A 23,724-nucleotide genomic window follows, 5' to 3' on the forward strand; every position below is an offset into this window, starting at 1 on the left:
GTCAAAGTGTCCTTGGGCAAGACACTGAACCCTTAATTGCTCCAAAAGGCATAGCCATTTAGTATGAATGGGCATTGATCTGATTGGAGATTGGCACTTAGACCTTTGCCATCAGTGTGTCAATGGGTGAATGTGACATGTAGTGTAAAAGCGCTTTGAGTGGTCAGAAGACTGGAAAAGAGCTATATAAGTACAGTCCATTTACCTTTTTAATATTAATAGCACCAGAATATGAGTTTAAGAAGAATAAGTCTCCTGTCTTTTACACTTCATAATATAAGTATGATTGGATGTATTGGCTATAATACATTCATAATAATTCAATAATGTTTTACCCATTAAAGCTACCATACATTAGCAATTGAGTCTGAAATAGCTGTATCTATCATATAACCGTAAATACTTGTCGGAAGACGACTTTCTTCATTTATTGTTTCCAGTTCGTGTAACTAATAAAGTTTGTTTTGTATTGTGTGACGTAGTACACTGATTGCGCATGCGTGGCTGCTGTTCACACGTGAAGCAGACAGCATGGCAGAGCGAAAAGAAGTTGCGTTAGACCGGGCTCAGGTAAAACTGTGTTTTTTATGCAAAATATTTCAATTTTATATTAATAGCAAGTCTGTTAACATACATTAACATGACTGATAGATTAATTGTTATTAATCGACAGCAACTGTAAGCGTTAGCCTGTTTGTTTGCTTGGTTTAGCAGCGAAGCTAATTCATAGTGGATCAGTAAAAACCTGAATCCCTGTTGGATAACTTTGTCGTTAGATTGTATAGACTTTAAAAACTCTGGTGTTAATGTCTCTGTCAGGTGAAAAAGGCAGTACAAGCTTTGCAGGCTTTTCTGAAAAGCAAGTCGACTCCTGACGCTCTGTTCCTGGACGACACTCAGCAGATCAGCCTGCTCTTCACCCTCTGGAAGGTCCCCAAAGAGGCACAGACCATCCGCATGTGAGTCCGACAGACAGGAGCATAAAAGTTCCTCTGTGCCTGATCTGTAGTATTTCTGTAGCTGTTATTTGCTTTAACTAATTTTAACCGACTTTATTGATATTGATGTCTGTTTCTGCCCTCAGCCCTTTGCCCCATGGCCAGCGGCCTGACACAGACGAGGTTTGCCTCTTCACGAGAGATGAGCCCAACATGACATCAGAACAGACACAAAGGTTTTATAAGAAGCTGTTGGAGGTGAAGGGAGTCAAAAACATCTCGGAGGTAACTACAAGTATAGTTAATGCACATAGCCCAGCGTGGAAATTTAAAGAATAAACTAATGTATAGTAATGTATTTTAATTCAATTGATAATCATAAAGTATACCTGCCACAAGTTGGTAACCTTACAAACCACATTGCTTTCATTGTGCCCCTGTATCTGGTGCAGATCATCCCATACAAGGCCCTGAAGACGGAGTATAAACCGTATGAAGCCAAACGCAGACTTCTGGGGAACTTTGACATATTCCTTTCTGACGACCGTGTCCGACGTCTGCTCCCATCCCACCTCGGAAAACATTTCTATGAGAGGAAAAAGTAAGTTCCAAAGTATAGTCTTGACTTTAATTCCATAATACGCTTTTTCTTATTAAAGTACCACAGCAAACAGGAGTTCTGCTGTATATTGGTATCTTTGTCAGTCATGTGAGCATCAATTATAGATACATGTTTTGCTCCCGGTCAAATCAGCAAGAAAATTATTCACAAAAAACATCTAAATACAGCTTTTATATACACAAAGATGCCTATAAATCAGAATATATAATGATAAAGTGTCTACAAATCTGCATATTTATGTACTTGCATCTTCTGGGTTTTGTGTTTCTTTGTATTGGGTTCTTCTGTAGCTGCATTCTCACCCCATTTCTGTTTTCACCAGAGAGCCGCTGTGTGTGAACCTGCAGAGCAAACAGCTGGCCAGAGACATCCAGAGAGTCATTCAGGGCACCAGCTTGAAGGTTAACAAAAAGGGCTGCTGCTGGTGAGATTTACACTCCTGCTCTTTTTGAACCTATTAAATCAGAATCTGCTTTATTTAGCTGTGTGTGAAACCTGCATATATTGCAGCCTCGGGGAAACATGTTCTCCTGAGTACTGCTTCAACAAGTGTCAACAAAAAACCATCATCGTTATGTCCTATAAAATGAGAGGCACCTCTCAGCAACCCTGTCAATTCTGTTAAGTGTTTGATAGGGGCAGTAGCTGGTGCCATAGAGACTCAACGTAAATCCAGATGGACCTCCTCTTCCTGTGGAGCCTGTCTCTACAACTTTGATACACAACATATAATACAGAGTTCACATGAAATACCAAATAACCTGTATTGATATGACTATTATGATGTTTGCATTGTCGAGTTTGAAATGGTAACGCGGTTGTATTTTACATGACTGGCCTGTATTGCAGCATGGCACGTGTCGCCCACTCCGGCATGACTGCAGATGAGGTGACAGACAACATCGAGGCTGCTGTTCAAACAGTGGTGGCCAAACTACGCACGGTGAGTCTAGCTGCCAAATAAGAATCAATTGTTTATTTAATTACGTTTGGTTCAACAAGCAACTTTATCGTCATGAGCTGCTGCTTTGAATCTGTGCTTTGTTTCGTAGAAATCTACTTTCCCTGATCATGTATTATGTTTGCATTTTTATTTACAGAAAGGACCAATGATGAAGCTCATCCATTTAAAGAGTCAAACGTCTGTGGCCCTGCCCATCTACACCTCAGACCTGAGCAACCTCAGCATGCTGGAGAAGAAAGAGAGACCCGCAGAGACTCCCGAGAAAAAGGTGAGAACAAGTGTCCATCTTGTGTCGTGTGAGTTGGATTCATTGAAACATTGTGTAAAAAAATAATCTCACTTGTTTTGCAGTCAAAGAAGAACAAGACAGATGCCACTGTAGAAGGAGAGGAGGGAAAGGTGGAGGAGGACGAAGAAATCCCACAGCTGGTTCCCATAGCAACGCCAAGCAAAAAACCTAAACTGGAGGTCAGTAAACCTCACAGCTGCTAAATACTTTTAGTACAAATATATATCTTCAACAGGTTATTTTGGAAAATAAAGGCACTTCTGTGTCACAAGTGTCCCGTTGACCCTCTTTGCCTCTCTGTGTTGTAGAAGCCAAACAAAAAGAAGCGGCTGGAGAGAGCGCCCAAACCTGCCATGGCTAAGAAAGGAAAGAAGTCCCCAAGCAAACGGACCAAGAAGGCGGGCAAGACCGACTCTAGAGTGAAAAGAAAAGTGCGTAAAGTGAAATGATTCTTTGCACCTGATCTTCTCAACATGGACATTTTACATATTACACAGGACCAGGCTGTTCACAGAATGGGCCATATATTCAGTCTGATTTTGTCTCTGTTTATTGTGAATGAAGCAGATTATAAACTTTGTTATCTGAAATTAACTTTGGCTATTTTGTGTTTCTTTAGTTTGTATAAACCGCCACTTTCATAGCAGACATTTGTATTATAGGAGTAGATGATGGCTGCACTTTATTTAAGTGTATGAATAAGCCATGTCAGTGAGCCATCATACGTAGGGTACTTGTTGGTTTTTTTTTAAACTTCCTTGCACCTTCTTTCCCACCCTGACCTGGAACTTGTTAATGGAGGATATTACAATCCCTTAAATGCACCTCCAGGAGAGAGGACACTTCCGGAGTTGCTTTGAGCAAGGGTGTAGAATTGGGTAGGGACATGTCCCTGCCAAGAGAAGTTGCTAAATTGTCCCAACCAATAATTTAGTCCAATAATAAGTATATGATACACGCGTAACTGTTGCACTTTTAACCTGCGAAGGAGTCATTCATATGAGACTGCTCTCACTCTGTGTCAGTGTAAACAAGGACTCCCGTCTCTAATTCAGTTCATTCTCATCATCCATTCAGTAAACTGAAATTTAAACAGCTGAACAACATCTCTTGCTCAAATGACTAGTATTTGCTTCGTGTTCGCACTGTTCATATGCATTCTCTCTCTCTCTCTCTCTCTCTCTCTCTCTCTCTCTCTCTCTCTCTCTCTCTCTCTCTCTCTCTCTCTCTCTCACATTTCAATTCAATTCAAAGGAGCTTTATTGGCATGGGAAACATACATATACATTGCCAAAGCAAGTGTCAAAGAAAAAAATTAAAATTACAAATTAAGTACAATAAATATATATATATATATATATAATGTGTAAACAGCTGTATAAAGCATCATAATCTCTCTCTCTCTCCCTTGGTGAGATGCAGTTCTTTTAGATATAGAAATTAATATTAAATAATATTGCTGCCCTAACGTCCTTGAGTTGGTGGGCTATCTGAACTGTAAACACCTCATCATGAAATGGTGTTGTATTAAGCCACCGCTCCTGTGTTTTTTTTTTCGTTTGGAAAATGTAGCAGGTGGAACTATGTTTTGACGTCGGACAACCCGGACTAATTTTCTGGTGGCACAGTACACAAACGCGTTGCCCTCGTATATGTCAATGATTTCTGTGAGAAGCACTTCACATGTAGACTTCCACACTATAATTGTACTCTTTTCTTCACTGTATTAAGTTTTAATTCACAATCTACTTTAATCTGATCACTTTGCTTTCCTTCACTCCCCCAACACACCTGTACCTCTGCTCTCTGCACAGCTGCTGGCCCCGCCCCCCTTTCTGTCTGTCTCCCATGTCTGCTGTGTTGACTGCCTTCATCAGCAGTCTGTTTAATTAAGTTACAAAAGTTAAATACTTTCTCTCGCAATTCAAAACAGCACGTGAGCCGCGTGTGCGCGAGGGACGTTATCAATGACGTAGCGATCAAAACGATCAATCGATAGTTACCAAATGACATGTGCACCTTTTTATAAGCTTTATAAACAGCGACAATCAATGCATTTACACTTGGGACGTACGGAGATACACAACATGATTGTTTAGATTAGATTGCGTAACAGAACTGCACATGATTGTGTGCGGACAGAGCGTCCGATGTCGGACCCTCTTTTACCCGTTAGAACACTGTGAGGAGTAAACTGGTCCCGCTGTTGTTTATTTGGTTGCCACGACTTCACGTGTGATTGATGTCCTGTGACTGCTGTCACTGTTTCAGGGCCGCCACTGCAAAATGTATAATATTTTAGCACTGATTAAACTTTATTGTTATTGTTCCGAAAAAGTTATTGTCTGATGGAGCAATTGAAATAGTTGGGGGGTTTTTTTGGATTTTTTTCTTTCTCCAAAGGGGGGCTTGACAGAAAAAGTTTGAGAACCATTGCACTAAAGTAACTTTTCAGTCTGTGTCATTCCATAACGTCTTCATAAGGCAGGGAGAGCGCAGATGAAGCAGAGAAATAGTTCTGTCCTCACTCTCTGTCAACATAACTACTCCGAGAAATAATAATAACATGAATAATCACATTTTAAAGCTTGCCAGAATGAAGAGAATTTTGCACAAGGATGTAGCAAATGTTAGTAAAATTTAATAAAGGGTATTTATAAATGTATTATTATTATTTCAGGATTCTAATCCAGTCTGCAGATGTAAAGGTTGTTATATGAACAGATTTTGGTCCAGGTGCTCTGCAAGCCGAAGAGGGATGTGTTGGGGTCCATCAGTAACACTGCCAAGGGGAACAGGTAAAAAAAGAACAACAAGGTCCTTCATTTAAAGGTTTCAATCATAGTACAAACGTACAAAGATGCTCTGATATACAGCATTAGTATATTATTATTATTATTCATCAGTAAAGATGTTACTTTGTGGTTTTCAATCCCTAAAGCTGCCATGTTTTTATGTAAGAGAATTTACAACAAGATATTGTAAGTGTATCATCAACATCAAAACTCTTGAACTGGATGATGACCTTTAGGGATCTCTAGTAATAGTTCTAAGACATAAAAAAAGTGTGATTAATAGCTGAATATGATGAACTATGAGTCAAAGCTTAATGGATCTGAGACACAGAGAGAGAGAGAGAGAGAGAGAGAGTGTTACAATGAAAACTCGGTCCTTGGCTTAGAGTGAGGAAAAACATGTAGCCTACCCTACAGGAAGTCTTTCACAAACCAACATCAATCACTTGTGATTCACATTTTATTCTCAAAAAGCTTTATCTGAAGTGTTGTGTATATCTCTTAACAGATCATATAAGTACGCATTTGCATAATGAAACAGCACATTGTGTGTGACAATTGTAGTGACTTTTAAACAAAAATAAAGCCACTGCTCATTGTCGGGGAGCTGCGGTTTCCGACTCTGATGTTTCAAAGTAAACCCGGAGTTCGGTACGTTGCATCAAAATCATATTTATTTATCAACTTGCAGCGCACAAACATAAGGATTAACAAAACTTTCTTTAGACAAAAAGATAACAAAAGAGCTCACGGTCAAAAGACTTTTCCGTCTCCCCATCTAACCATTCACCTGCCATCAACTGTCTCCTCCTTTCTCTCTTCTATATATGGACATAGAGGTAGGCGGCTTCTCTACTGCGGCCACGGTGCATATTCAAGGGTCAGCAATTAATGGTAATGCAAATGATCAAACAATATTAATTATAATAAAGCAAAATGGCTCCAACAACAAGTGTAACACAGAATAATCAGGATCATTTTGTCGCAGAGTGTCACGGACTCACATAACGCAGCAGATTGTTGTTGTTTTTTTTTACTAACTCTATAATGCAGGAAATTAATAAAGTTTAAATAATCATAAATAACACTGATCCATTTATGATACATCACAACTAAAGCCAATATAAGTCACGGAGTACAGTCTAAACCTGCTCTTTTTGTCCTGAGTTATCTTTCCTTATGATCTGGTGCTCTATACTTAGAAATTGATGTTGTCGGACAAACTGCACGCTACCTTTGTTTCTATTATACAAGGGAAACATTTAAAGTGAGTGATACATACGACTGTTAAAGAAAGTAATTGTCATTACTCAAGAGCATTACCACTAGGCTATACAGAATACTGTTTGTTTTCACACCCCTACCTGAACACCTGAAGTGTGTTAGCCTTGAGAACCGTTTGCTCATGCTGAGTTCGGCCATCAGAGCTGTGCATGCGTATCAGATGACATGCCTATTGTTAATGAGATTATGCCCGGGCCTGCACAGCTGCTGTTGCTGCTCGCATGCAATAATGCTACATGTGCACAAATACATCCCTTATGAAGCTTTGCATCTCCACAACACCTCTGTGTGCTTTGTACTGTAGATGACAAACACACATTGTAGACACTTATATGAATGTTTCTACATTTTGATACTGGTGCATGTATTTGTTTTGATGGAGCGAGATGAACACTTACTGTACAGCCAATCAGAGGTGATGATAATATTGTCAACAGGTGGGCTGGGTCTGTGTATTTACCCAAGCCCTCCCTCTGCTGTGTGTGTGTATGTGTGGTGGGTCATCTGGAATTACAGCGTGTTCATGGGTCAGTGGCCAGGAGGATGGAGACGAGATGCATCACACAGACTCTCTTACTGATCTTACAGATGCTATAACTCACTGTTATGGCTGTTTGTAAGTGGCTGCATTGATGTAAACAGAGGCCGGATGGCTCGAGACAGGATTAAGGAAGAAAGTCGGGGAGCGATGGATGTTCAGAGGCTGGTGTTTCCATTATTCATGAGTTAAAGGCTCTCAGAGGGGAGGCTCAAAGCTGTAAACAGGTGTTATTCTGTGGAGCAACTATGCAAGTTGGGGAAACTTCACTTCCAGAGGATTCTGGAGGTCAAAGCCTGTGTTCGGACAATCACAGAGCTGCTGCAGTGACCTCCGGCTCGGCCTACCTCCACAAGCCTATTATAGTGATGGTGATGGGCTCTCTGATGTGTGCTGCAGGCGGGCTCCTCTTCCTGCTCCAGTCATTTGGGGTGACTGAGGCATCTCGCTCTGTAGCCTCGGGCTGCCTGTCCGTCGGGCTGCTGTTTGTGGTGATGGGGCTGGTGTGGATCCCCGTGCTGAAGGAGAAGCGGAGGCGGAAACGCTACAGCCAGGGGGCTTGACTAGAGGACTCTGTGAAACACTATATTTGTCAGTGATGATGCAACTTCTCCCCTGTGAAACATCCATGCAGTCACACAGCTGGGATGGTTTTTGTTGATAACAACTCTGTACTTTGACCAGAGTCTCTGCTAGTTATTTTATGTGTTTCTGTCAGTCAGTGAGGATTATACTCTCCTGTCCTGCAGCTGCCAGCACCTGCTCCTTTTGTTTCCACACCTGGATACACTTGGAAAAGACAGGATCTCCACAGCTGCCACCATGTCCACATCTGTGCAGGTTGAGCCCGTCATGGAGAAAAGCTACGGAGGAGTTGGCCGCTGCAAGTGCTCGTTCTGGTTCGCGGTGGCCCACGACATACTCGGCGTCTTCATCATGATGGTTGGGGTGTTTGGAGGGCTGGTGATCCACGACTTGTTCATCTACGCTGGGGCCATCATCATCTTCCTCAGCCTGATCTGGTGGGTGTTCTGGTACTCCGGGAACATCGACGTACCCCCCGAGGAGCTGGAGGACGATGTGGGAATGATCAAGCTGAAGAACCGGGGAATCAGCCGGGTGGTGAGGCGCGTTTCTGGACGCCTTTCCAACAGGATCAGGAACTCTTTCCGTAAGAACGGCAGGTCCTTCGCAGAGGGCCCTGAAGGCAACAACAGACCTGCAGAGGTGTCACTCTCTACTATCTATGACAATGACTTCGCCTCCTCATCTAAAGAACTCTGCAGAGAGACACTGTCAATATAAACTGAACCAGCACTGACTGAAAAATAACACCAAGAGACACTGAACTTGGATCTTTATTTTTGTTTCCTTTACTCCGTTTATTCTGTTGAAAAGGGATTTTGTGTTTGCTTTGCTAACATGCACTAGTAATGATTAGACAACACCAAAGCCCAGTGGAGATAAGATCCACATGCTATCTCACTGATAAGATGTTAACTTTGCACACCATAACACAGTGTTGCACATGACTCTAGTTTTAACCACAACATTCAAATCATTCACTATTGTTTCCGTTATGTTTGAATCACTAAAAGATCATTTATAGCTGCCTGAAGGATAAGTCTACTTTATTTTTTTGACACCTGAACATACCATTCATTCTAAGGATGCTTTGTATCTTATTCATAAATACTTGTATTAACTCCGTCCTGATTGACACAAACCAACATCTGCAGGTTTCTTAAACATAAGAAAGCTCAAATTTGAGTAAACTATGCTAAACTTAACCTAGTTTTAGTTTCATTCTCATACCGGACAATCTGTCAAGTTATGTTCTCCTCAGCCATCTTTCCCCTACTTTATTGAAGTCCCTGGGGGTTAAAAGTTTCACTGTGTTCTCTTGTATTTTGAATGTATATTTGACTTTCTTTTTCTTTTTTGCTTCAACAAAATATGTCAGAAAACGTGCAAGAAAGTGTTTAGTTCAAATATATTTTTTAATGAAAACACCCAGTTATTGTTGCCAGATAAAGTTGCAATGATTCTGTACGGTAAAGAATTTCACTGAAGATTTGGTAGTGGAGGAGTCAGCGCTGTTGACTAATAGGTAGAACGTTCCTGGTTCGAATCCTGGTTCGGACGTAGTGGGCCTTTTCGTGTGGCGTTTGCATGTTCTCCGTGTGCATGTGTGGATTCCCTCTTGGTACTACGGCTTCCTCCCACAGTCCAAAGACGTGCTCGTTAGGTTCAGTGGTGACTCTTTTCGACAGCAGGAACTTTCCCCAGGAATTAGGAACCTTTTGAGGAACAGCAGGAACCAGGGTCTAAATTTAGTACCCCTGAAAAGTTCCTGCTCAGGGGATAGTACTTTCCTGGCGCAACCCTGAAAAAGATAAGCGGTATAGATAATGGATGGATGGATTTTCATGCTCAGGGCTTTGGCAATGCCGACTCTGATTATTCAATTTATTCACACATCTTTAGTCATTTGAATGTTCAATTCCATGTTGATATATGTTCTGATGAATGTATCCCATATGCTCATTTAACAGGCCGTTTGATAGCCAGGAGTGTAATTTAAATTCACCCAAATCTCTTTAGGTACTAAAACATATATGAAATAATAGAATACAAAGACTAGGTCACAGCCCACAAACTGTATGTATAGTATTTATTTTAAATGTTTAAATTCCTTGACATAAGAAGATTTACTTGTGAACTTATCTCATTCTGTGATCCTCTCATAATACAACTGCAACACACACGTTCAGGGCGAGATAACACACAATCACTGAATCCTCAGATTAGATATGACCAGACCGATCAGAGTGCAGATTTCAGATGACTGCAATGAACTTCTGAAGTCATGTGTTCGCTACTGATAAGGTCATTTGATAACTATAACTCAGCAGCTTTGTTGTAGGAAAGAAAATGACATGTCAGACGTACTATATTTGTAATTAAAAGTGCTTTGTTCTGTTTTCATGCGATAGCCTCACCCCTCTTCCTGTTACCCTCCCATCATCTTCTCATAGCAATGACCTGACGTTACAGAGGGGTATGCTTTTGTTTGCTTTTTGATGAAATATAAGACAGCTGAGAAAACAGTTTTTCTGACCATTGAAAGGTTTATGTTTAAATGATAATCATGTCAAAATGATGTACCTGGACACATAACATGGCAGCCATGGAATTTTTGGGACGCTGTAAACCAACCACATCTGTCCTAAGAGTAACATCTCATCCTGTCAACATGGCATGGCAGGGTCTTTAGTCTTTGTATGACGTGCGAGTGTGATTATTAAGTTAATTAAACGTAGACTTTTTTTTTCCAATTTTAAACACTGTTCTACATTTTGTAAATGAATACAAAAATGCATTTATGCTAAGAGCTTTTGGAGGTGTCACTGACATCAATCCTGCATGTTTCTCCACATCCATAGATTAACATCTTGTGGGCATTTAAAGTAAAAAAAAAAAAAAGTTGTGTATATTGTGTCCTTGTTTGTGTGTTATTCCTTCATTGTAATGTTTAATGCCATTAGCTGCTACTACAACCCAATTTCCCCTCAGGGATTAATGAAGTACTCTGTCTATCTGTCCATCGGTCCTTCCTTGAGTTACATGTTTATTACATGTCAAATAAACTTAAAGGAGCACTCTTTGGCAACATGAAGTGTGAAAGATGTGAGCATTTACTAGGCAGGGAGGGTCAGATGAATATGTGATTTAGTTTCATTATAGGTAATGTAGGTTGCAGAAATTGGGGGTTTCACCCATAGCTAAAACATCAAAGATATCTGCGTCTGTGGTTTTGAACATTTGTGTTTTTAAACCATTCAAGTGCAAAACTGCACTAGTAGAGTGATGTTTTAAGTTATCAATTTAACAGTATGTAATATTCAAATTTGTTATTTAAATGTTTTCGAATGCTGAAAGAAGTACACATTTTAAAGCATCCCTAAATGTGAAGAATTTCTCATTGTCTTCTTAAAATGTTAGTTAATTTGCAGGGGGTTACAGGTAAAAAAAAAAAAAATGATGTTACTGTTTCTATTCTGTCTTCACCCAGCTGGGTAATTGTGTTGATTTTAATAATTCACCGTAGTGATTTTGTTGACTTTAATTGAAACACTGTATAAGGTTCTCTACAATAATTCAACACTCAAGGGAGAAACTACTCAAAGTAACCTATGAAGCCACATGACATCTATCCTTTTGCATAGTTTATATATCCCCTAATCTTACCCTAACCGTATTGCCTCCAAGGTCCTCAGTCTTCCGTAAGGTCTCATGAACTTGATCTGTTTTCCCTGACTATCTTCTAACTAAAATGACCACAACACACCGGCTACGGCAAGCGAGGAGGGTCTGATTTGTTTAAAGCTTTCCGGTTTCCCACTGTCAACACTTGGCTCAAGCGCTGCTGCGGAGCAACGACGATGTCGGAGCAGGAGTCTCTGAGGTGCTCCAGTGCCAGAAACCGTGGTGGCGTACAGAGGGTGGAGGGAAAACTGCGAGCCAGTGTAGAAAAAGGGGATTACTATGAAGCACATCAGATGTACAGGACGTTATTTTTTAGGTAAGACCTCGTTTCACGTTCGTAGGTGCAGTTGTAATTGTCATTTGGCTTTGGGGCCTGTCTGTTCCAGATCCTTCTGCTGTCAACCTTGCTTCCATGCCTGCCCTTTTATGATTGGATGAAATCCACCGTGGACCCACCCCCTCATGTTGGTCCGTCTGTTTGAGTGGATAGCCGTGATGTCGATCGTCGACTGTCACAAAATGGGACTGTCAACTACAGCTAGTGTGCTAGCTAGCTACGTGTTTAGCAACACAGCCAATGATAGCCGAAGCCGAGTTAGCTTGACCGATTAGAGACATTCTGTGTTTATGTTTTATGGGAAAAGATATGTCACATGTTAAATACAGGAAATAGCGGCTAACGGCACTGTTAAACGCTGTCATTTACTAAACGTTGTTGAAGCTGTCCAGCTGTGTTAGCATTTAGCCAGGTAGCCACATACTGCATCGCCGCAGTCTGAGGTCTGATGGCTAGGCATGTTTTTGCTTGCTGCCTACTATGTTTATTTGAATCTTGATTTAGAGCTGGCTGTGCTTACATGACCACCGGTCAAAATGAAAAACAATGTTATAAGTCTTGTCCGAATTAGTTACGGTATATTTTCTGCACATTTCCGCATATTTCACATACAAACATTGATACACCTGCTAGTGTGCACAGCTACTTGCTCAGATACAGAATAGCTATCATGATGCTGTTTTGGGTGATAAATAGATTATTTGCTTATTTGTCAATATATTTGTGTTGTTCTCGAGCTTTGTTATTTGAAGAAGGTGATTTGTTCTTCAGCAAATCAAGTTAAAGTCAAACCCTCCCCATTTATACGAGTATCTGTCTTCATCATTGTCTTGCTCCCTTTCATTACTATCAGTCATGATAGCAACATTAATGGACTGCAATTATATCGTGCTTCTGACTCTTGTCTGCTTTTACACTACATATCACATTTACCCTTCATACACACATTCACACACTGATGGGATAAGCTACTATACAAAGTGCCAATCTCAAATCAAGAACTAACTATATTCATACATCGAAGTAACTCTGGGCGTTATAGCCAAAATCCTATATCACGATATGGGATTTCAATAATGATATCACAATATAGAATGTTTTTCTGGTAATTTAACAAATAATTAGTCTTATGAAATAACCACATGGTAAAGCCTATTTTTGGATAATCCTGTGTGAATTGAATACTTGACAAATACAAAGTAGTGAATTTCCTTTTTCGCTTGGGAGTCGTTTCCTGCACGTTAGGTGTCGGCCCTCTCCATGTTAAGAAACAGCGCCTCTATGGTTCGCTCCAGGTTCACTCCCACGTGCAAGGATTAGAACGTTAAACATTGTCAAACTGAGCTGTTCAACTGCTGGTTTTGTGTCATTACGATAGAGACGATATACAAAAACGCATACAATAGACCTTTTCATATCGCTTTGATGATATATATTGTCAAATTGCCCAGCCCTAGACTGAAGGATATACCTTCTCGAGCAATCTGCGGTTCAGTGTCTTGCCCTGACTACTACATGTAAACCGTTGTCTTGTCACTCCAAGTTAGGGAGTCCCAAAAACGCTGTAGTTGTTCTGAGGTCTAGAAGAATGTTATTACCAGTATACTTGTCCCATGTGTCCTATTGATACCTTGTGTTTTATCTAAAGCCAAACTGGTGTGCATGAATCTTATCTTCCTGACCCATATGGGGATGGTTGTATGTGATGCAAACAAAGCGTCTGTCTGTCTTGGTAAGCTGGTTATATCATCTCATGTGAAATGCTTACACTCCTGTTTTCCCTCAGGTACATGTCACAGGCAAAACATGCTGAGGCCAGGGAGCTGATGTACAATGGCGCTCTTCTCTTCTTCAGCTATAACCAGGTACATGCTCTGTAGATCTAGAAGTGTAACAGCCCACGTAAGAGGTGTTTGTTTATGTTTATGAGGCCCATCTTTGTGCGCAGGATGCCGACGTTAACTTCAGATTAAAACTGGTCGAACTGCGAATCATCTGATATCAAGCATCCACACAGAATCAGTTTTTAGAGTGAATGTGAAATATGTTAGGAGTCAGTCTCATGCCAGTTGGGTGAAGAATTAATGATCTCAACCTCCAAGGTGCCTCTTTTAAAATGTCAAATAGTTCTGAAACCACTTGTGTTTTCTACTCCAGCAAAACAGTGCAGCAGACCTGTCCATGCTGGTACTGGAGGTGTTGGAGAAATCGGAGACAAAAGTTGAAGATGAAATATTAGGTGAGTGACAACCTTTAGACCTAAGACAAATACAAGTCTACCTCTGCTAAACTATACATGTTGGAATGTTGTTTTTAAGACAGGATCGCTGTGGGATATTTTGTGTATCTACCACTGCCATCCATTAATCCCTAAAGAGAAACTTACTATGTTGACATATTTTCCCTTCTATTTTCACTACTCTGTTGTTTAATATACATTTACCTTTTACAGCAAGGTTCACTTAATCCATAAGTACCAGCCTTTAATATAATCGGGCGTTTTGGACCTGGGATGAGTTGGTCTCTGTGCATAAAGCCAATACAGATCCAACGGACTGACCTTGATACTCTGTTGATCTACTGAATCCTTTCAGGACATCTGTAGTAGAGCCTGACCTTATGGAATTATTAAATACCAATACACATTTTAGAGGTGGAAAATTTACCAATAATTTATATTGTGGTTGATATTTAGATTTTTTTAATCTACCTTTTGTGGTTTGTGCACAAACTTTGCACCATTATGAGTACACAAAGGTTTTCAGTTTTTATCTTTTTCAAATATTATAATACCGTTTCAACCACCTCATCTGTTATGACCTTTTACATGTGCAGGCATTAAACCCTATTGATATTCAGAGTCTTTCAAGTGGACAACTAAATGGGACATTTTAAATCAGAGGGGACACTCGCTGATCTTGTCTCTGTGTGTTCGTGTGTGTCGAGCAGAAAGCCTGGCTAAGCTGTTCAGCCGGATGGACCCGAACTCCCCAGAGAGAGTAGCGTTTGTGTCCAGAGCCTTGAAATGGTCCACAGGAGGATCCGGCAAGTTGGGCCACCCAAAACTACACCAGCTGCTGGCTGTCACCTTGTGGAAAGGTAATCAATTCATCATTCAGTTTAAGAAGTGCAACATTTAACTTTTTAAAATAGATTTTTAGGATACCAACGAATGTTAAGCATTTGTACTTTTTAAATTATCAGAGGGTATGATCCACATAACAGGCATAAACAGCCTAACTGAACTGAACACAATGGCAGAATATAGATTGCATGAAAACCACCCTCTGCCTTTTGTTTTCATTGTAGGCCCACACACCAGCCACTTCAGGATGTGTGTCAACACACATCGAATTATATCCACAGACCTCTTGTCTACTTAACACGAACACCAGCTTACTTTTCAGAGGGATGTAAAACAAAGCAAGTCGGACGCAGCCAGACCGTCTTTTCATTTGCTGCCTTGACAAAAACTAAAACCTCAAAAAGACTTTCGTCACAACTGTCTGACTTTCGTCACAACTGTCTGACTTTCGTCACAACTGTCTGACTTTCGTCACAACTGTCTTTGCTATCTCTGGCTTTTTTCTTCAAGATCTGTGCATGTTCACTTAAAAGAGAGCTTTTGACACATCATTTGACTCATCTTTTGCAGCCTACTTCAGTCAAAAGGAAGAGATTGTTTTTTTTTGTTTTTTTTTTACATATATGTTTATTAGTTTTCCAACAGGTAATACAACACAAAACAAAACAAAAAACAAGACAAACATTTGGCTCACATACATATTCAAATCCATACAGCATTCTGAGCTATGATACAAACCCTCTTGTGAGAATGGTGGAAACATTCAGACCAACATATGACAGAAAGGGTTCCCATGTTTTACGAAAGGCATCATCATTGCTGTGAAGTTTACATGTCAAATGGTCCAACACAACATATTCAAATACAACCCTTTGCCACTGAGCCTTAGATGGAGCTTTATCTGTGATCCAATTCAAAAGAATACACTTTCTAGCACAAAAAGCAAGTGTCTGATAAAGTCTTCTTTTAAATTTGTCAGTGATGGACATGTCAGATATACCAAGTAGCAGGTATAAAGGGTTATTATTACTGTTAATAGACAGAAAGGAAGAGATTGTTGAAATACATAGCTATAAAACATTTAAAAACATGACAGAAAAAAACAACACTTCTGCTAAAAACAAGACGAGAGAGGCGTGCTGCAGAAAAACCTAATTGTTGAAATTCCTATGTTCATATATTTAATTTACCACAATTAAGGATACATGCTATTTACTTTCCAAAGTTAACTGAATTAACGAAGGAGGGAAGCCACTGGGCTGTCTTCAGGCACACTCGCACCGAGACAAGGATTTAGTTTAAAATGCCTTTTATTAAATCAGGGCATCTCTGATAAAAAACATGAATGTTACAGGAGTAAACACCGACCAGTTTCGACCCTCATCGGGTCTTCCTCAGGGCGTAGCTCGGAAGAGTCATGAAACGGAACGTTAGGTGAGGTTCATTTATATATCGTCAAGTGGCCTGGAGGCTAAACGACACCAGCATCTGAATAAATACATTAATATTAATAAATAAGAATGAAAAAGCATTACCGTACATAGTATACATGAACAATGTACTATCATAAATATTAGATATAAGTAATCATTATGAAATACAAGTGTTGCCACAATGTATATTAACTGAGTTATATTGATGGTCTGTGATCCGTGTTGTTGTGGTACCAGCAGACTTGGCAGGAAATCAAGACCAAGCATAGAAATGTAATGCAAAGTGTTCTGTAGCTGTCTGTGGATGATCTGCTGTAGTGTTTTAAAGTGTTAATATTATATGACGCAAACAGCCAACACATGAGAGGAGGAAGACAGGAGGGGGAGGGCAGATTTTCTGTCTCACCACATGAATATACAGACGTTCCCAAGATGAGGTTTATACAGTTTGTGCTACTACAACTTGATGTCATCGTTTGGTTGCATTACTAACACGCGTTGAAATAAGTTTTAGTGTTAAATAGCGCAGCACAATGTGATAATCCTGTTTTTCAATATCACCTATATCAGTGGTTCTCAACTGGTCTAGCCTCAGGACTCACCACCTCCTCCTTAATGACCAATCGCGACCCAAATTTCTGACATTTTTCAACCACTCAAATTAATTTAATGAAAAATAGTGCAGTTTAATACAGTAGTATTAACAATACAGTAGTATTAGTAGTAGTATAAACTCAAAGTGCAAAAATAAATGCACCTGAAGGGTTCATCAAGTTTCAAGTATGTTAATGTAACTGTAGCTGGGATAAGCCAATCAGTGGATACATGGAGTGTGAATAAACTACATTACTACTGCACGCATGTCATAGGAAACTCATGTCCTTCAAAATAAAAGCGCAGCATCATTATTTTGCCACAACTATGGTTTTTTTCAAGCGCGCATCTGCGACCTACTGAAAACAGCTCCGCGACCCACTTTTGGGTCCCGACCCACCAGTTGAGAACCACTGATCTATATCGTGATGTCGCAAAACCAGCGGCCGAACTGCTTTTTGGTCGTATCAGAAAACGATCTTATTTACATTAGCCTTAATTAACACTTGTGAGTGACTTTATCTACCAAACAACTTCCTAGGAATGTAAATAATAAAGTAAAAAAAATAAATTAAACAGCTGCCCCGGAAACAAAATAAAAGCGAGGGGAGTCAGAATGCTAGATTGGGCTCGTACCTTACTTTCTATGTCTTTGACAAACTCTACAGGAAGAGATGTTAATATTGCTGTCAGAGATCAATACATTTTCATATTGAAGGCTAGGTCTATATTTTGTTTATTTTCATCCTAAAATTTACATGAAATTGTTAAGTTTGCACTAAAGTTCTCAATAAAATAAGAAAATACGCAGTACTTTTTATTTGTCAACTATTTAAATTACCAGGAAAAAAAAATTGTGATATAGGATTTTGGCCATATCGCCCAGCCCTAGTGTTTCATATGGTTCCTCTGCTGAGAGTTTATATCACTCAGAGAAAATAGCATCAGGAAAAAGGCGGCTTTATGCTCTAACAGCTCTAACCCATTAATTATGCCTTGTCGCACACCCCTCATGAAAGCCACTAGATTGGCCCATCCTAGCTTCCCAGAATATTTTAACAGTTATAATATTGACGTTTTGTTTGTGTGTCCAGAGCAAAACTACAGTGAGTCTCGCTACCACTTCCTGCATTCGTCTGACGGGGAGGGCTGTGCGCAGATGCTGGTGGAGTATTCGGCCTCACGAGGCTTCCGCAGCGAGGTCGACATGTTTGTGGCGCAGGCCGTCCTACAGTAAGTCACGCCATGCTGTGAAATGCAGATATTACTGTCTGAAACCTTCCCGATGTAAAAGCTTAAACCCTTTCTGTGTTCAGATGCTTCCATTGATAACATGACATCTTATCAGATTCAAGGTGTAGCACTCAGAATCCGCAGTTTAAGAAGTGGTATTGATTCGTCCTTCTCCAGCTTGTTGCAGTCACGCAGCCTGCAGTCATATCCATTTTCTAAGCATCTTTGATCTCTCTGTGTCTCTCCCTTTTCTCTCTCTCTCTCTCTCTCTCTCTCTCTCCATTCATCCTGTGGTTCACACTTTGTGTCACATTTTCTCAACCATATTCTTTTTGTCTGTATCCTCCGGCTCGTTTCTATTCCTGTCCTTTCCTCCCGTGAACCTCCACCCTCCAGGTTCCTCTGCTTAAAGAACAAAAACAGCGCTTCCGTGGTGTTCAGCACATACACAGAGAAACACCCGTCCATAGAGAAGGGCCCCCCCTTCGTCCAGCCTCTACTAAACTTTATCTGGTTTCTGCTGCTGGCAGTGGATGGGTGAGGAAACTATATTTAACACTCATTACACGGACAAGTTGATTTATATAAATAGAAATTGAATTCATCGTGACCTCAACATCACATGATGTCTGATATGTAATTGCTTATTCTGTTGTTAATCTGAGCATGTGATACGCTAATCAAGTTAGCATTAGCTGTCTTCATTCTGACGTCTCCACATAAAGTAGAATGAGGATAAAAATGTCCGATAATTAAACATTTCCTCTTTGTTTCCTCAGGGGTAAATTAACAGTTTTCACAGTGTTATGTGAGCAATATCAACCTTCCCTGAAGAGGGATCCCATGTATAATGAGGTGAGTGTTAAGATAACAAACTGTTCATGTGATGTTTGGATATTGAGTCCATGTAAACCTACTGGCTGTCTTGTTCACGTTCGTGTCTGTCTGTCCTTCTCTTCCTCATCTTGGCCTCCTGGCTCCTCAGTATCTCGACAGAATAGGACAGCTTTTCTTTGGAGTTCCACCCAAACAGTCTCCATCATACGGTGGACTGCTAGGTGAGTGGCCCAAGATTTTGACATCAAGTTTTATTTACACTAAAAAGTAAAAGTTGATGTTTTGAATTGTCAGTGGAGAAGACACAGAGTCGCGTTCTGTCAGTTGAACGTTTGCATCATTTCGCCCAGAGACGTTAGTGCTAATCACTGTCAAAGTTTTTACCCAAACAAAATTATTTACAGAGGTGTCCTCCTTTCCGAAACAAAGGTTGGTAATTAAGCTTCACACCAAACCAGCTCCAGTCATGTTTTCAGACGTATAAAATGCTCTGCTTCAAATAATAAATTGTGTCTGATATGTTTTTTCTGCAAAATATGTTTAATTACCTTGTAAAAATCCTCCCTATGCATCTCCTCCTTCTCCCTCATTACAAATTCCCAAATCTGCATAGGCCCCGCCCACTATGTAAATCTCCATCCGCCCCCTCTGTCGCAAAAACAAAACACGTCTCTGCCATCGTTTAGTGGCAACTTGTTGAAACTTAGCTAGCTTGAAATGTAGTAATTAGTAGTAGTAATGTTAACGTTAGTAGTCAGTAGTAAGTTTGCAAAAATTACAAGGACGGTTACAGCTGGCTCGCGCATAGCCGACGTGGTTGTCATAGGTTGCACATAATGATATGCATAGCGTCACCCCGTCCATTACCGTGATTGGCTCCTTAGGTTTGTGACGTCAGAAACCTGCCAATCTGAAAACATGTTGTTCAGCCTGTCCTTGGTACACTTGGTACTTGGAGATGACTGCTGATGTTGTCCCTGTTATGTCTTGTAGCACATGAAGAACACCACATGGAGATGTTTACAAGGTTAAACACTTGATTATCACTTGAGGGGGTCTTTAATGAAGTAGTTTCACATTGAAAATCAGTGTTTCTCCAAAGGTCTTCTTTAGTGGACTCATGTAGCCTGATATAGGACTTTGGTTGAACGGAAAAATAAAAAAAGAATCAAAAGCTGAAGTTTGAAATTAAAAGTTCAAAATCCTAGTCCGCTGATAAAAGTTAGTTTGTAGGCCCTTATTTAAACATTAACTACTGATCACCTGTTTTTGCGCCAAAGAGTATTAGTTAGAATTAGAGGATAAAGTTTTGTTTCCTGTCTGCTCTGATACGAATCACTCAACTTGGAGGTTTTACAAATTAGTCATGGCACATGGAAGAAGTCAAACTAGATACATGAACAAATATATCCTGATGATACGTTTGACATTTGGGAAATGTGATCTGTAAGGCAAATATGAATTCAAATGTTGGCCTGGTGCAGTGACTCCTTATAGCACTGATGTCAGGAGGGCAAACGTCGGAGAAGCGACTTTGGATTGTGATTATAGTGAGCTTTACACGTTAGAGTGACGTCAACCTTCTCATCTAACTCTTGGAAAGAATTTGAAAGAATATATAAAGGTGAATAATAATAATGAAACAGAATGATGAACACTGTGTTTGATCCTGCAGGAAACCTGCTGAACAGCCTGATGGGTTCAGGTGAGGATGATGACGGCGCCGAAGAAGCCCAGGAGGACAGCAGCCCCATAGAGCTGGACTGAGCCCGCCCCCCAGCCTGACAAAGAGAACAAACGAACACACACAAAAAAGAGGAAGACCACGCTGCCGCCGTCCTTCACCTCCACAACAAGGGTGGGGCAAGGCGCCGGTCTGAGTTTTGAGAGGCGTGCTGTTTCCCAAAAAAACCCCGTCCCACCCCTTCAGTCTAAAATCAAAGCAAGTATCAGGCCGCCAAACCCCTCCCTCTCAGCACTGCCGGGACTGACTGCGCCAAACTGCAAACTCTCCCCGTGTTGATTTATTGTAAGATTATATTATTTTATTTTAATCATTGTTTTTGTTAGTTTGGGACTCTTGCTCCGTGTTTAGGGTGTATGATTTTTCAAACATAACAAGCTGCCCCCTCTCCGTGTGAAAACCTGCTCCCGGCAGATGGGAGTGGCTGGAGTTTCCCAGCGGAGAGGATAGAATCACATGTGAAAAACCGCTCTGTATAATGTTGCTCAGTACATAGTTATAAGAGGGTTCAGTCATTCACTACATTTATCCACATGTTTTTGTTTGACAGACAGCTACATGGAGCTCTGTGAGAACAGCGGTGAGGCTGTTGCTGGCGTTTTTTCAACAATGTATTCCGTTACTTTGTGTAGTAAATTAAATAATACTTTTAGTCAAGGCTACCTTTCAGTTCCTTCTCGTCCGTCCGTTAGACGCATGGACAAAAGGACGACAGAAGTTATCATCAAGGTCATCTCACACCTTGAATCAACCACAACAAACCCTCTCTGCTCAGCGTCTCCTCCACAGGTCATTTCTTTTCATCTGCAAACAAACAGCTGTCTGTACACAAACAGCTCCCTTGTAGAGGCTCGACTTTTCACTGTGCACTTGCTGAACTGCAGCTAGTTTGCATCTCAGACAGGAATCACTCTTTGCATCTTTGTTACAGTCGTATACACCGTCTTGCAGTGAGGAGTTTGAAGCAGTTTCACTGGATGTTGGCTCTTGCTGTCGCTGTGAAAAATAATAAATCAAAGGCAGGGTTGGTTACCTTCCAAGTCTGATCTTCATTAGAGGAGCAACATGAGACACTGTGAAAACCTGTCTGTTGGAGTGAATCTTGTTTTTTCAAGCTTTAAAATGGTTACATGTAAACCAGCCTGTTACCTACTTCCGGTTTCGTCTCTCAATCTGTTTCTCTTTCATCCTGTCGAACAGTTCCTCCTGCAGGTTGATCGATAATCCCACATCAGTTCAGCCTGTGCACAATCAAAAGTGTGATCCAGTCAGTGGATCTCCTCTTAATCAGTGTTAGCTGCAGAGACCACGCTCGCCCTGCTACTTCCTCTAAACAGCTTTGCTTTTAAGTCATTCAAACTTGAGCTCCCTTCTTGTCCTCATAGTGACATTCGATCAGTCAGTCTGCTGTTGTAGGACTTTAAAACAGTGCTCCCATCATGTTTAAAGGCTTGTAACAAATTCCAATTAAACACTAGGAAAGCAGTAGAGTCCAAAGGTCTTCCAATGTAGAGTAATACTTCTATGTAATAATCTGTGTGGGACCATGGAGCACCGAAACGGCTGATGCTGAATAGGAAGTGGTGAAATAAGTAAGTGTTGTAATCAGTAACTGAAAACATGTAAATGAACACATAGCTTGGTAAAACTCGACTCTTTTTTTTTTTATCACAAATTTAAACATTAGATAAAAACAAGCTCTTAAAAAAGGATGACATGCTCCACCAAAATGAGTTGTTATAATTACCTTTGGTTCCTTTAAACATAAACATTGTACGGATTAATTTACATTATTTAATTAAAAAATGCCGGTTTAATATGGGCTGTTTCTGCACGCCGTACAGGACTGGCTGGCTCAATGCCATAGTGCTACAGAGAGACGTATATTAAAGCGTTGTTCTGCTGTAATTTTATCTATCTAATGATGGTGATACAGAGGAGGAGACCAGTAACGATGACACAGTCACAGATTAAACAGTTAAAGCTGAGTCATTGAAATATACAAGTCATAAAAAGTCCCGTGTCTGAAGCAGGAGGAGCGCCTGTTCCCGAAGGCCTTACAGTGAAGCCGCTGAGAGCCGAGGCAAAACTGACAACCGTTTTCACACAAGTCTTATTATTCAAAGTCTGTTCTTTTAGTATTCTCCTTTAATTATCTCTGGCAGTAAGAAGGTGTGTGACCAAAGGCCTGTCTGAGTCAGAGGACGTCATCAGAGCTGCTTGTTTTTGATCATTACTTTCCTTTGAGAACTAAACGGGAGTGTTTGCCTTTTTCGATGATTCACTAATTGAGTAAATAAACTACAACTGAGAAGAGTTTGAGAATGTCTTGAAACAAACATTGTCCTGTCCTTTTTTACTTATATATATATATTTTACTTATATAGCGCTTTTCTAGTCTTACGACTCAAAGCACACACACGTTAACACCCTGATGGCAAAGACACTTATACCCGATGGCTATGCCTTCAGGAACAATTTGGGGTTCAGTGTCTTGCCCAAGGACACTTTAACATGTAGACTGAGGGAGCTGGGGATCGAACCACCAACCCTCTGATTGAGAGAAGTCTACCACTGGGCTACAGCCGCCCCAGAAAGGAAACATTGAAAGGAAAGGAACCAAAATCTTCACTTTTAATGTACTGTACTGTTGTTAATGTACTGTCAGTACCAGTGAGGCTGTCATGCTATAAAAACAGATTCAAACTCTTTGTCGGTATTTAAATACAAAGCAGGATATTTATTTCCACAAATGCAGCAAG

At 40.5% G+C, this 23,724-nt stretch overlaps 3 protein-coding genes and 1 non-coding gene across 4 annotated transcripts; all 4 read left to right on the forward strand.

The window, feature by feature from the left end:
* The first annotated feature begins 520 nt into the window (after positions 1–520).
* rsl1d1 (ribosomal L1 domain containing 1) lies at positions 521–3,372 on the forward strand. Its single transcript, XM_069664839.1, has 9 exons — positions 521–570; positions 820–959; positions 1,085–1,223; positions 1,391–1,539; positions 1,883–1,984; positions 2,410–2,503; positions 2,661–2,792; positions 2,876–2,992; positions 3,122–3,372. The coding sequence occupies exons 1-9, from the start codon at positions 532–534 to the stop codon at positions 3,260–3,262; spliced, it is 1,053 nt and encodes a 350-aa protein (XP_069520940.1). The 5' UTR covers positions 521–531; the 3' UTR covers positions 3,263–3,372.
* Positions 2,154–2,285, forward strand: LOC138594062 (small nucleolar RNA SNORA55). Its single transcript, XR_011308356.1, has one exon. It is a non-coding gene; the product is annotated as a small nucleolar RNA SNORA55 (small nucleolar RNA).
* Positions 3,373–8,252: 4,880 nt separating the features above from the next.
* LOC138593662 (transmembrane protein 238-like) lies at positions 8,253–8,735 on the forward strand. The gene has a single exon (XM_069664746.1). It carries the CDS (start codon positions 8,253–8,255, stop codon positions 8,733–8,735), a length of 483 nt encoding a protein of 160 aa, XP_069520847.1.
* A 3,123-nt stretch (positions 8,736–11,858) lies between these two features.
* get4 (guided entry of tail-anchored proteins factor 4) lies at positions 11,859–23,295 on the forward strand. The gene is made up of 9 exons (XM_069665081.1): positions 11,859–12,015; positions 13,823–13,901; positions 14,194–14,275; positions 14,986–15,135; positions 18,243–18,381; positions 18,778–18,918; positions 19,161–19,236; positions 19,367–19,439; positions 20,894–23,295. Exons 1-9 carry the CDS (start codon positions 11,876–11,878, stop codon positions 20,983–20,985), a joined length of 972 nt encoding a protein of 323 aa, XP_069521182.1. The 5' UTR covers positions 11,859–11,875; the 3' UTR covers positions 20,986–23,295.
* Positions 23,296–23,724: the final 429 nt, after the last annotated feature.

The sequence above is a fragment of the Semicossyphus pulcher genome, unplaced genomic scaffold (assembly GCF_022749685.1).
Source record: "Semicossyphus pulcher isolate SPU_LCO1_2020_fin unplaced genomic scaffold, fSemPul1.0.p SCAF_16, whole genome shotgun sequence".
NCBI classification, from domain to species: Eukaryota; Metazoa; Chordata; class Actinopteri; order Labriformes; family Labridae; genus Semicossyphus; species Semicossyphus pulcher.